The sequence below is a fragment of the Eptatretus burgeri genome, chromosome 3 (genome assembly GCF_056783735.1).
Source record: "Eptatretus burgeri isolate ZD-2024b chromosome 3, Ebu_testis_v1, whole genome shotgun sequence".
NCBI classification, from domain to species: Eukaryota; Metazoa; Chordata; class Myxini; order Myxiniformes; family Myxinidae; genus Eptatretus; species Eptatretus burgeri.
The window spans coordinates 38,383,065-38,397,594 of record NC_140963.1 but is presented as its reverse complement, the minus strand read 5'-3'; the positions used below and the strand labels follow the sequence as shown (position 1 = coordinate 38,397,594).

General features: G+C 43.6%; 1 protein-coding gene across 2 annotated transcripts in view; it reads left to right on the top strand.

The window, feature by feature from the left end:
- The first annotated feature begins 361 nt into the window (after window positions 1–361).
- LOC147029716 (RNA-binding protein 7-like) overlaps window positions 362–14,530 on the top strand; it is a 32,140-nt gene continuing 17,971 nt past the window's right edge. For both annotated transcript variants that reach the window (XM_085872989.1, XM_085872990.1), the window contains exon 1: window positions 362–657. In XM_085872989.1, the coding sequence (XP_085729115.1) occupies window positions 574–657 (84 nt within the window). In that variant the 5' untranslated portion in view covers window positions 362–573. The remainder of the gene's footprint in view (window positions 658–14,530) is intronic.

The window sequence follows — 14,530 nt, the reverse complement described above, 5'->3', positions numbered from 1 at the left end:
AGATTGTGTGCGGTGTATAATCAACAGGGAATGCGGTGTATTGTCAGACGTTTTTCACGCGCAGTTGTTTTAAAAAAAAAAATTTTAATCACGACAATAAAATAAATCAGACGGTTTAATAATATTTAGGAACATGTGTAATAATAATGTAACGTAGGTTTGATTGACGTTGAGATACAATTTCTCAGCGGTGTAGACGACGTTACGGGAACACCGGTGGTGTAATATAATATTTTTATTTTGACTTTACACCTCTGGGATGTATAATATAGCCTGTTCAAAGAAATACTAACGATGTATAGCTCGAAACTGGCGCAAGTATCGCAAAACATTTTAGTCAGCAAAAACAACAAATAAATAATCCAAACGTGTGACGTCGATTCAGGTCTCAGCCCCACGACACGTTCGAGGGGAGGATTGGTCGCTCCCCTTGTGGAGCCATCGTGGGGATTTTTTAAAGGTTGTTAGGACGAGTTTAAAAGATTATTTGCGAAAGGTTGTTCAGAGTAATTTGAAGATTGTTCAAGGTTCATCGAGATTTCCGAGGACGTGGGCGAATCGACGTTGTGAATCATGGACGAAGCGAACAGAACCCTGTTTGTGGGAAACCTGGAAACCAGAGTCACGGAGGGGATTCTTTACGAGCTCTTCCTGCAGGTTCGTTAATGGAGAGTGTGTGGAATTTGTTTAAATTGTTCTCATTTATGGATAAACGTTCGTTCGAAATAATTAACACTCACAGTTATTGCGACATTATAATGGCGAGTGTTCCTGGAGGACATTTTGGCCTCATGTGACTATTCCTCTGCCAGGCCGTGTCGTCTCTCCGCTTGTGATTAAATTTGTCATAAATATTATAATAATCTATCTATAATTCCAGCAATCTCTGTGTCTGTGTCTGTCTGCGACCGCCGTTTCTCGACAACCGCCGGTCCGATCTGATTGAATCTTGCCAGGAACATTGCTGGGGACCCGCGGATGTGCCTTTTCAAGGTTTGATATTAATCGGACGAGCGGTTCCCAAGTTACGGCCATTGAATTGCTTTTTTTCAGTGTTGGAAAGGTGTATATATCGCAGCTGAAGTGTCGTTCCACCTTATCATGCCATTTTTTTCCAAAGATATCTCAGAATAATGATAACAGCGTAATAATAATAGCACAATAACTGGCAGTAATAAAAAGAATAACGTGATACAATGACCAATGTCTGTCAACCAATAACGACCTATATATTATTGTCTGTGGACCAATAATGACCAATAACGTCTGTCAACCAATGACAGGACACGGTGCTATGACGTCACAATTAATGTTTATTTATTTATTTTTTCCATGATTGACATCACAATTCTTCTTCGTTTGGTATGACGTCACAATCGACGCTGGGGACCTGAGTATGTTTCCCAGGTGTTTCCCAAGTTATGGCCATTTATGATACGGTTGGTCCGATCTAATTGAAACAATGCCCCAATCCAGTCGTCGTTTACGAGAGCGAAAGAACAAAGTTGCACATACTGGTGCGCACCTTCGGGCCTGCACTAGTTATAATAATAACTCTCCCCTTGCCGAAGGAAACGGTTCAGTTTAGCATTTGTAATATGAAATGGGCAAAGCTTAGAAACGAACGGAACTCCTTAAAATTACCCTTAAAAATCCTTCACAATTAAACACGGAGGGTTCGACAGGTTCTTCTTCACTTTACAGTGGGTTGGAAAGGTTCTTCTTCATTTTACGGTGGGTGGAAAGGTTCTTCATTTTACGGTGGGTTCGACAGGTTCTTCTTCATTTTACGGTGGGTTGGAAAGGTTCTTCTTCATTTTACGGTGGGTGGAAAGGTTCTTCATTTTACGGTGGGTTCGACAGGTTCTTCTTCATTTTACGGTTGGTTGGAAAGGTTCTTCATTTTACGGTGGGTTCGACAGGTTCTTCTTCATTTTACGGTTGGTTGGAAAGGTTCTTCATTTTACGGTTGGTTGGAAAGGTTCTTCATTTTACGGTGGGTTCTACAGGTTCTTCATTTTACGGTGGGTGGAAAGGTTCTTGATTTTACGGTTGGTTGGAAAGGTTCTTCCTCATTTTACAGTGGGTGGGAAAGTTCTTCATTTTATGGTGGGTTCGACAGGTTCTTCTTCATTTTATGGTGGGTTCGACAGGTTCTTCTTCATTTTACGGTGGGTGGAAAGGTTCTTGATTTTACGGTTGGTTGGAAAGGTTCTTCCTCATTTTACAGTGGGTGGGAAAGTTCTTCATTTTACGGTGGGTTCGACAGGTTCTTCTTCATTATACGGTTGGTTGGAAAGGTTCTTCTCATTTTACGGTTGGTTGGAAAGGTTCTTCTTCATTTTACGGTGGGTTGGAAAGGTTCTTCTTTTTACGGTGGGCAGAAAGGTTCTTCTTCATTTTACGGTGGGTTCGAAAGGTTCTACTTCATTTTACGGTGGGTTCGTCATGTTCTTCATTTTGTGGTGGGTTCAACATGTTCTTCATTTTGTGGTGGGTTGGAAAGGTTCTTCATGTTACGGTGGGTTCGATAGGTTCTTCATTTTACGGTGGGTGGAAAGGTTCTTCTTCATTTTACGGTTGGTTGGAAAAGTTCTTCATTTTACGGTTGGTTGGAAAAGTTCTTCATTTTACGGTTGGTTGGAAAAGTTCTTCATTTTACGGTGGTTGGAAAAGTTCTTCATTTTACGGTGGTTGGAAAAGTTCTTCATTTTACGGTGGTTGGAAAGGTTCTTCATTTTACGGTGGGTTGGAAAGGTTCTTCTTCATTTTACGGTTGGTTGGAAAGGTTCTTCATTTTACGGTGGTTGGAAAGGTTCTTCATTTTACGGTTGGTTGGAAAGGTTCTTCTTCATTTTACGGTTGGTTGGAAAGGTTCTTCATTTTACGGTTGGTTGGAAAGGTTCTTCATTTTACGGTTGGTTGGAAAGGTTCTTCTTCATTTTACGGTTGGTTGGAAAGGTTCTTCATTTTACGGTTGGTTGGAAAGGTTCTTCATTTTACGGTTGGTTGGAAAGGTTCTTCTTCATTTTACGGTGGGTTCGATAGGTTCTTCATTTTACGGTGGGTTCGATAGGTTCTTCATTTTAGGGTGGGTGGAAAGGTTCTTCTTCATTTTAGGGTGGGTGGAAAGGTTCTTCTTCATTTTACGGTGGGTTGGAAAGATTCTTCTTCATTTTATGGTGGGTTCAAAAGGTTCTTTTTACGGTTGGTTGGAAAGGTTATTCTTCATTTTACGGTTGGTTGGAAAGGTTATTCTTCATTTTACGGTTGGTTGGAAAGGTTATTCTTCATTTTACGGTGGGTTGGAAAGTTCTTCATTTTACGGTGGGTTGGAAAGGTTCTTCATTTTACGGTGGTTGGAAAGGTTCTTCATTTTACGGTGGGTGGAAAGGTTCTTCATTTTACGGTGGGTTGGAAAGGTTCTTCATTTTACGGTGGGTGGAAAGGTTCTTCATTTTACGGTGGGTGGAAAGGTTCTTCATTTTACGGTGGGTGGAAAGGTTCTTCATTTTACGGTGGTTGGAAAGGTTCTTCATTTTACGGTGGGTGGAAAGGTTCTTCATTTTACGGTGGGTGGAAAGGTTCTTCATTTTACGGTGGGTGGAAAGGTTCTTCATTTTACGGTGGGTGGAAAGGTTCTTCATTTTACGGTGGGTTGGAAAGGTTCTTCATTTTACGGTGGGTTGGAAAAGTTCTTCTTCATTTTACGGTGGGTGGAAAGGTTCTTCTTCATTTTACGGTGGGTGGAAATGTTCTTCTTCATTTTACGGTTGGTTGGAAAGGTTCTTCATTTTACGGTGGGTTGGAAAGGTGGTTCTTCATTTTACGGTGGGTTGGAAAGGTTCTTCTTCATTTTACGGTTGGTTGGAAAGGTTCTTCATTTTACGGTTGGTTGGAAAGGTTCTTCATTTTACGGTGGGTTGGAAAGGTGGTTCTTCATTTTACGGTGGGTTGGAAAGGTGGTTCTTCATTTTACGGTCGGTTCGAAAGGTGGTTCTTCATTTTACGGTGGGTTCGAAAGGTGGTTCTTCATTTTACGGTGGGTTCGAAAGGTTGTTCTTCATTTTACGGTGGGTTCGACAGGTTCTTCTTCATTTTACGGTGGGTTCGACAGGTTCTTCTTCATTTTACGGTGGGTTTGACAGGTTCTTCTTCATTTTACGGTGGGTTCGACAGGTTCTTCTTCATTTTACGGTGGGTTCGACAGGTTCTTCTTCATTTTACGGTGGGTTCGACAGGTTCTTCTTCATTTTACGGTGGGTTCGACAGGTTCTTCTTCATTTTACGGTGGGTTCGACAGGTTCTTCTTCATTTTACGGTGGGTTCGACAGGTTCTTCTTCATTTTACGGTGGGTTCGAAAGGTTCTTCATTTTACGGTGGGTTCGAAAGGTTGTTCTTCATTTTACGGTGGGTTCGAAAGGTTGTTCTTCATTTTACGGTGGGTTCGACAGGTTCTTCTTCATTTTACGGTGGGTTCGACAGGTTCTTCTTCATTTTACGGTGGGTTCGACAGGTTCTTCATTTTACGGTGGGTTCGACAGGTTCTTCATTTTACGGTGGGTTCGACAGGTTCTTCTTCATTTTACGGTGGGTTCGACAGGTTCTTCTTCATTTTACGGTGGGTTCGACAGGTTCTTCTTCATTTTACGGTGGGTTCGACAGGTTCTTCTTCATTTTACGGTGGGTTCGACAGGTTCTTCTTCATTTTACGGTGGGTTCGACAGGTTCTTCTTCATTTTACGGTGGGTTCGACAGGTTCTTCTTCATTTTACGGTGGGTTCGACAGGTTCTTCTTCATTTTACGGTGGGTTCGACAGGTTCTTCATTTTACGGTGGGTTCGAAAGGTTCTTCATTTTACGGTGGGTTCGAAAGGTTCTTCATTTTACGGTGGGTTCGAAAGGTTGTTCTTCATTTTACGGTGGGTTCGACAGGTTCTTCTTCATTTTACGGTGGGTTCGACAGGTTCTTCATTTTACGGTGGGTTCGACAGGTTCTTCATTTTACGGTGGGTTCGAAAGGTTGTTCTTCATTTTACGGTGGGTTCGAAAGGTTGTTCTTCATTTTACGGTGGGTTCGAAAGGTTGTTCTTCATTTTACGGTGGGTTCGAAAGGTTGTTCTTCATTTTACGGTGGGTTCGAAAGGTTGTTCTTCATTTTACGGTGGGTTCGAAAGGTTGTTCTTCATTTTTTGATGGATGGAAAGACGTATTCAAATATTGAAGTGGCGTCATCGCTGATATTGCAAGTATTTGCCGCGTGACGGTAATTGTTGACCTTGCAGGTTTACATTGCGTGGAAGATGAAAATCATGTTGAATCTTTGGAAATAGTGTTATTGGCCGACGTCATGGATGAGATTGTTCATTTTGTTGTCCCTGGAACGAATTTGTGATAAGATGTCTGGTATAGTTGAGTTAAGGGTTTTATTTATGAGAAGCAAGAGTGAGTTTCACCCATGATTGTTGATCTTTTAAGACGTGGGCATCTGACTACGTCACAAGCGTGATTATTTATGAAACCCTGGTTTATGTGAGGATTGTTGGGGTTTCTTGGTAAAGACTTTGCTGCTTGGACATGGCCCAGTATCGCTGTTCACATCTTTTCAGAAATGGAAATGCAAAACCAACTGTTAAACGTCTTAAAAGATGCACAATCGTACATCGCAGGCAGGTCTCTATGTCTTCTACCACCTCCTTTCTGGTCTTGCATCCTGTATTCTTTCTGTGCTCCCCACACCTCCCCCCTTCCCAGGTGTCTGCAGGGTACACACGGCCCACCGGAAACCTGCTTGTGGTGAAATTCCCAAAATTCAGAATCGCTGCTCACATCCATTCATTTGTTCGTCTTTATTCCCACCTGTAGATTCGGCTTCCACATCCTCTTCACTATCATTCTTCCCTCCCGGTCTTCAAGAGAACTGTTCATCACTGTTCATCAAGAACTGTTCATAACAAGACAGACAGCATGCAGATAAGACAGATTATCTCAGATCATCCCTGTTCCAAAACCATGATCTTTTTTGCACCCGTTAATCTCCAACCCCAGGCCAACCTCTTTTAAACTTTCCCATTTTCCTTTCTGAGAGGTTGCTTCTGTGTCCATCTTGTCCAACCCATATGTCCTCCCCTACTCTTTATTCTTCCTCACATCCATTATTTGTCCAAGTCTCCCTCTATTTTGTCCTGATCCGTTCTATGTTCGAGCTGATCTACAAGCCCATTAGTTATATCGACCCATGAGTCTCCTAAGCTGCATCAGCAAGGTTATGCAGAGTCGTCAACACCACACTGAGGAAACATCTCATTGGAAATGATGTCTTAAGCAACAATCAGTTGGCTTCCGTCCTGGTCACTCGGCCTCCGATTTACTGATATCTGAGTCATGAGTGGATGTCTTGTCTCAACAAACGTCAGGAGGGTGCAACTTTAGCACTTGACATCAAAGCTGCATTTGATGGAGTATGGCACAAGGGTTTGCTGGTCAAGCTGGTTGCTAATGGAGTTGGAGGGCAGCTGTTACAGTGGTTATCCAGCTACTTGATGGACAGACATCCAGGTAGTGGTTAATGGCCAAACATCCAAACCAACTCCAAATAATGCATCAGTACCTCAAGGATCAATTCTTGGGCCCACCTTGTTTCTCGTTGACTTTAATGGTCTGTGCGAGAATCTGCATATAGTCCAGTCAGTAAGGGTAAAAAAAATGGCCAAACAGTGACAGACTGGACAAAAGCACCACATTTGTCATGTAGATAGAGGGCACCAAAGTAAACATTTTTAGAAAAGGAGACACGTCCGATGTCCTTGAAGGTCAATTTTCAAGGTCAAAAGGTCACATTACACCAATTTACAATATGAGTCGATTTTGCTCAAAAATCTCTCCATAATTGATGAAACCACTTAGCTCGGATGGTGTAAACATTTCGCTTTCAATCGACAGTATTATAATATATCGTTAAGGATTCTCAACCCACTCCGGCCATCTCCAGGGTTTACAACGCCGGCGGGCTCAGCACAGGCCTCGGGTCATGCATCTTCAATCGCGATACCAACGTAATCCTGGACCTTACCAGTTGGGGGAATAGAACCCCGGTTACAGACTGGTTTTGTCAGATGCCGAGCGTTTTCTGCCAGTCTGTAACCATTTTGGTTTTATATGCCAATCGAACCTCAACGCAACACTAATTAATCCATAGCGGCAACTTCATAGGAACCAACCAGATTTATCGGGAAACACAACACGAGCAAAATATTCACGACAGTTTTTATTAACAATCTTTAACCCGTTCTTAACTCGCGAACTACGGATTACAGGTTTCGAGGGGATCCCTACCGAGATATGCCTTAAACAACGTGCAGACAAGACAGAGAGAGTACTTGGTGATGTTTCATGGACGAGAGGAAAGTGTCAAAAGCACGAATGTCGCTTGTAACAAGCCAATGTCCACGGATTCGAGCCCCCAGCTCGAACACGCCGCATAGCAAGATGGCAGCGCCGTACTCTTTCTTCTCAAGGCACCGCGTGCGTGCACGCCCTCCTCAGCGCGTTCTGGCCTGACAATGTCGACAGCACAAGACCGTTAGATCGACGATGGGTTTCATCTGATTTCTCTCAAGGTCCAACATACAAATCCAGGCCTGGCCTGTTCGCCAGACAAGGCCAAATCGAGGTGCCGGGCTCCGCAGGCGGATCGACAAACGTGTCGAGCCGTGAGGTGAGTAGGGACGGAGGCTCCATGGCCAGACGCAGGTTGAAACTGTCGATCACCTCCTCATAAGAGTCGATCGCCGACTCGACGTGTAGGCCGCCTCTCCCACTGCCAAAAAGGCAGACTCGACGTGCAGGCAGCCTCTCTGACTGCCAAAAATAGCAGAAATCGACGCACTCAGGTTCAGCTTCTCTCCTGGCAGATTCAACACTCGCTTTTCTTCGCTTACCTCTCAAAGCCAACTGCCGTTTCTCTCACGGCAGAATCACCTCCGTCCTCTCAGTTTCTTACCATTTTTTCCTTTCCTTCTCGCCTCCAAACCCGAGCACGCCTCAAAACCGACTGTTTCCCCAAACTGAACTACTCCACGGGGTCTTCGTTCGCTCGCTTCCAAGCCAGTGGCTCTTCCCCTTTTTACGAAGCCGACAAAACTCCTCCATCTGCAGGCCACTCCTCCTCAGCCGACTGGGCAGGGCCCATCGTCCGGAGAGGGGAGGAAGAAGAAGCCTTCGGCACACCACCACTGTACGAACAATAAACATGCATCCTACATCTCCCGACACACATGTAACGTCCATTTACCGAACAACCTGACTAAACATGCATTTAATGGGGGATCTGAGCTAATCCTATATTTAGTAGCCTAATAAGGGCCATTTCCGTAACAATATTAAACAAATATAACGTTAGAATATAACACCTGTTTTTTTTGAAAATCTCAATTTTGCGCATGGAGCTTTAAATTCCTATGTGCACGCAAGAGCAATGCACTTAAGAAAACATTCCGAACAGCATATTAACAGGATCAGAAACTAATTAATTTGTATTATAATGATACGAGCGATAATACCGAAAACTGGACGCTGAGCCAGGAAACATCCCACAACGCGCTACGTGACGAATGGTCAAGTGGAAAAACAGTGACGTATACCTGAACATTGTTTCATTCAGGTCACCCTTGACCATGGGTGGATATGCTTAACGGCAATGAAATGTAAGTTGTACTCACGTTTATTGGCTGATATTTTTGTTCCTGTTGCAAGGGCACTTGCAGAGGCTCGTGCAATCCAAATGGGCATTCTTACACTTGCAGACGCAGCATTCTTTTGTGCATCCGCACTTTATGAACTCTCTGCAGGCTTGTGACACGGGAAGACGTGTGGTCCACAGTGGAGTCTATGACGTTCCTCCAGTCATGGATATTCAGCCGACATCGGCAGGCGAGAAGTGAGGCTTATCAGGATTGTCACTCGTCACCCATATACTCGCTTGAAGGATGGACCTCTTGAAGTACTCCATTAAGGCATCCCGAGTCGGCGGCAGTCTCTCGAGGGATGGTACGAGTTGTTGAAATAGAGTACTGCGTGTTTCATTCACACTGCCGGAACTGCTCTTGGAATCGTACAGAATAACGACGAATCTTTCAATTATTGCTACACTGGATGACCACTCGACACGTGAATGAACGGGTGCGTGACGATATCCAGAAATGCGTCTCTAACTTCGGAGTACATGTCCCATGCTTTCCAGCACGACTTTTTCCCCTTCCCTGAAAATGCCGATGTGGTGTCACATCCAGTGAATGCGTGGAAGATAGGCATTGCTGATGATTTTCTTTCTTGAAGTGAAATGCATAACGCATTGATACTGAAGTGGGTCAGATGTTTCCCAACTCGGAACTTGATCCATATGTCCATATCCTCGTACATTCGATGTCATTTGTGAAATAAACCAATCACTATAACCACTACATCCGTATCAACAGTGCGGATTTCAATGGAGCGGTGTTCGTATTTCAGTGCGTCTATGACGTGCACGATCAACCTCGTATCCGCTTCCTCATAGTTACATGGGGAAAAAATCTGGGTAGCATCGATTCGACGATAATACGACGTTATTGTATGTTGCATTCACTTCTTTATCTATGGGGAAGTTGAACTTCTTCATTTCTAGCGAAAGGTACACAAATAGATCCTGCTTATTTGCATTTTCGCTCAAGAATTCACACCACTTTCCCGGGATTTGCACTGCAGGCCCGACTCTCAGCCGTTTCCTGCTTCCTCTCTTGGCGCGTGCGCTTTCCTTGAGACTTCTGTTCATGTAAACGTCCCAAACGACATTGAGACGTTTGCAAGTCTTCAGTTGTTGCTGCGTATATGGAATGAAGATCTTTTTGGCGTAGTCCTCGAATGTTTGTACAGAATTTGTTGGCAGGGCGTGGACTATGACCGTGCCATCTATCAATTTGCAGTCATTCGATGGTGGTGGATCGGTGTTTCCGTCACTCGACAAACATTCCAGAAGGTCAGATTTCTCTCCGAAGCGTAACTGCCCGTGATCAGAAAGTGACGGCGGGTAAGCTTGTGTCTCGTAGTTGAAGAATTCTTGCAAGTCACCGGGTCGCTTTTGCATAGAAACGTATAGTGTACCGAACAGAGAGGTCTTATTTCAAATTTTCTACCTCGAGTTTAGCTTTGGTTTTATTCTTCGTATGTGATCTGAACAAATTTATACTGTTTTTCTTGATGGGCGCATGAATAGATAATGTCATCTCTTCGAACACTCCTTTTACCAAAGCCTCGTAGTGCATACGCCCCATTTTCTCCATTGATCGAAAGAAGTCAATTACTTCCGTCGCCGCTCCCTGCTTGTCCAGATTCAACGATTCCTGTGTAGTATCTGGAAGGAAGGGATTCCCCATCTCTTGATGGCATCGTAATCTTGACTTCATCTGCAAACCGCTTCTGACTTGCTAGTCCCGAATCGTGATGATCAGTTCACTGGTCACTGCACAAGGAATGGAACTCGTCCATTATCGTGGCAACTTCAGGTCCAGACACCATCCACCGCTGCAACTGATCTGTATTTTTAAGGAGACCAATCACTCCACCAGAAGCCTTGAGAATTCGGTTCATCTGTTCATGGGCCTCATCAATCGCAATCGCGGAAAATTTCCGTTTTGATTTGGAGATAACCCAATGCTTGCATTCGAATGCCTCACGAACTCTTTCTGATAAATGCCTGAGATCCTGTAAGTACACTGAAGCCCAGTGGGCGTAGTTGGTGTGATTCAGTGCGAAGAACAGTGGTACCAGTTTCTCAAGAATTTTGATGTGCAATCTGAAGTATGTTTCTCTGTGAGACCTTACAAAGGTGAGTATCATGATTTCCAGCCTGTGAATCATGTCCCAGAAGAAGTATGTCGGATTCTCTTCCAACATGCTCAGCCGCCATGAATCAATTGATTCGCTGTTCTCTTCTTGAAGATGTTTTTCGTAGGCATCCTGTTCAACTAGCGACAAAGTTACCACGGTAACCTGATGTGCGTGTCTGGTTCGTTTCAGATGACTTGCTCGTAGAAATGATTCGGCCGTTCCGGCGGTTGCAATGCCTGCTCTAGTCAAGGCGTTGGTCCATCCCGAACAGTCTAGAAGTTCCCCCACGGCATTCCAGAGGGCCATTTCTGTGTGGAGACCCCCTAACATCACTACATATTTGCCATCACCATATTCGTCAGGAAATTTCCACTTTATACACTTGGATATTGCGAACAGTTGTTGGTCGAAAGTTACAACTGGAATTTGGGCGGGGTTCAGAAACTGAACAGCTTTTCTGATGACGTCCTTAGCATGCTTGATCATTGCTTGTGACGTTGATTTCTCATAGAACAGTGGCAACATCGCTGATACCACCGGTAGTGTTTCAGTGTCGGACTGAAAAGACGCATGAAAAGCTGACCATGTAATCGGGTCGTGCTTGGTAATGTCACTTTTCTTCCGTATCTTCACACAGCAGTGGTTGATCCATGTTTTATCTTGGCCGCAGCACTCACCAGGGGGTTCCGCACAGGTTTGTATCGTATGACCCCCGACATACTCGGCTTTGGATGTCTGCATAGACAACTCCTCAACGACTGTATACTTTGTTGGCAGAGTGTAACACTCTGGTTCCACAACTAAGTTAAGGGCCGGTCTTTTATCACCAGGGTTATCATTTGTCACTCGCTGGAAGAGTGATATGGCTGTTCCATGGAACGACATACTGGCTGTCGTTGACAACAAGTCATGGTCGAAGTTGTTCCCTGCCGTGACAGTAAACACATCTTTTCATAGTTGTGGTGGGCATACCACACCATCGGTCAGGAATCGCGTACAAACCGCTGACGCCATTGATGTTTCAATTTCACTGACCCTGCTGTATGAGCCTATGTCTGAAAAGTTCTTGGACAAGCTGTTTGTCTCTCATCTGGGCATGGATCCTTAGTCTGAGGTACACTGCCAAAGGTGGAGGTTCACGCTGTCGACTCTCTTGAAGCGGCGACACCCGTTTTTTCTTCTTCATATTGTTGACGATTATTTGAGCCACTGAGAGGCATTCCTGAGACTCCACCTCGTCTTGATCGGTCAAGTCCGTGCCATTCAGTAACCCCGACACCATAGCCACTACATGTGGAGGGATGGATTTCCTTTGACATTCAAGATAAAAACTACCACTGAATTTCGGTTTTTCCTGAGCGCAGGCATTCCGTCTGACTATATTGACCGCCCTAGAAATCGTCTTCGCATCGTCGTCATAGTCATGAATTTTATGCATGTCACGCAACATGTATAGCAGTGAATCCTTAAAAAGGAACATAACATTGCATCTGAGGTTTTGTTCAACTGCCTCAGGAAATTCTTTCAAGATTGCCTCCTTCAACCTACTCCGATTTACTTCCTTCATAATTCCCAAATTATGCAGCAGACTTTGGTATAAAGCGAATAGTTCACTCAGTTTAAAAACTGATTCGCCTTCTTCCACACAAGTCTCGATATGCGCCAGTTCACGAAGCGCTCTCGATTCGTTCACCTTCTTATCTTCTTCCTCGGTATCTCTGTTTTCCACCCTTTTCACAGATCTATGCCTGTTCCTATATGATGTGAGGCATTCTAAATGGTATTTAGCTTCCAAAGCGATTAAATCGCCACCGGAGATTTTTGCTATCAAAGAATCATCCTCGAGATCTTTTGCCATTTGCCTCACTCTCCCATCGGCTTCAAATGTTGTGAACTCGTGAAGTTTTGGTCCACATTTTTCACAGAACAAACACAGGGATTTGTCAAACGACTTGTCTCGTAGTTCGCTGCGCTGGTGGCAAAGATTCATTTTCGAGGGCCACAGATTTGCGTTTTAGGCACCCACTCAGCTTCTGATCATTAAAACTAGAGTAGCACGATTTATGCCAGGCAGCTCTGTTCACTACGAACGTGTCGACAGCGTCCGCAGTATATTCAATCGGCACAGGGAGTGCATCGATCTCACGAAAACGTTCAACATTCTCGAAAAAACGCTGGTACGGATGTATCTTAGCATCCAGGGGGAATTTAACGGCTTCCAGTGTGTCTGCCTGGCAAATCGGTCAAAGCCACCAATCGAAGGTAGCTGCCACCGCATGCTCCAGCATCTGCTGAAACGAATGGGTCGGCTGTTAAAATACACAAAACACTTGGTAAGAACGAGCTTCTCATAGTATATTGAAAGCATTTTAGATTTTCCCGTACCTAGAACCTGAAGATATGGTGATCTATGTGAACTTTTCCCTTTTAATAGGTCGGTAGATTGGAAAAAATCAAATAGGGTCAGCAGGTAAAGAAACCATGATTTTTGAAGGATTATGTCATTCTGAGAAAGGAACCCTTTAAATTTTGGTCCGAGCTAGTCTGGTTCCAGAGATACTGATTTTTTTTTTTTCACTCCAGATATACTGTATGGTAAATATTGTCTTCGTTTTTCAATACACTATAACTGTGACATTTCAAGCTTTTTATGGCCTCTTGGGGGACTCAACAGAGAGTTAACAGTTTAATAGTTATCCCTCGGTTAACAAAAACAATTGATTCAACATAAAAAGAAGACTTCGCACGTTGCAATTGCAAACAAAGCCCTTATAATTTATATGCCAGTTTGGTGAGAATGACAAAAAAGGAACCATACAAAAGAATTGAATGACATTCATATGAATGAAAAGACCACAAGATTTGATCGGCCAGAAACAAATCTCAGAAATCAATCTTTCATCAGAATCAGATATAAATAATGATGAAGATGGATGCTGACTGCCTGATCATGTGGTCTGTATAAGTATGCTATGATGGCCAGTTGGTTTGTGGTGGGGCCCACTAAGCTCAGCTGTCTAGAGTCAATAATTATCATTGATCATACAACATGCATTGTCTTATCACATCATTGAGATGTTATTTTCATCCTGTTATCCATAATCGTATTGGAAATTTGAAAGAAGGAATATCCCTCAAAACTTGGTACATGTATTATTGCTCAGTATGAGAGCTGGCAATAATACAACACTGGTACAGGCCTCAAAACCACCCATGCCTTCATTCCAAGAATAGGGCAGTGTCGTCAGACTGCAAGGTCACATTTTCAATTTGAGGGGGGGGGGGAGGGAATAACTCTGTTGTGAGGAAACAGGATCTGCATGTATCATCATCATACATGAAAATATTCATAAAAACATAAAGCTATGTATTTTTGGATTCATAAAATACATTTACCTTCTTCGCATTATATTAAATAAATAATAATAATAATAATAATAATAATAATAATAATAATAGTTGCCATAGGGCAGGGTAGTCGGATTGCAAGGTCACATTTTTGGGGGGAGCAGGGCAATAACTCTGCTGTGGGTGAGGCAACAGATCTGCATGTAATGTAGGGCTATCATTGAAAATCATTTTTCCGGCGGGTGGCTGGCGTCATAAAAATCGCCATTGTTTTGCACAACTACAACCGAACAACCACACCTCTACTACACCATT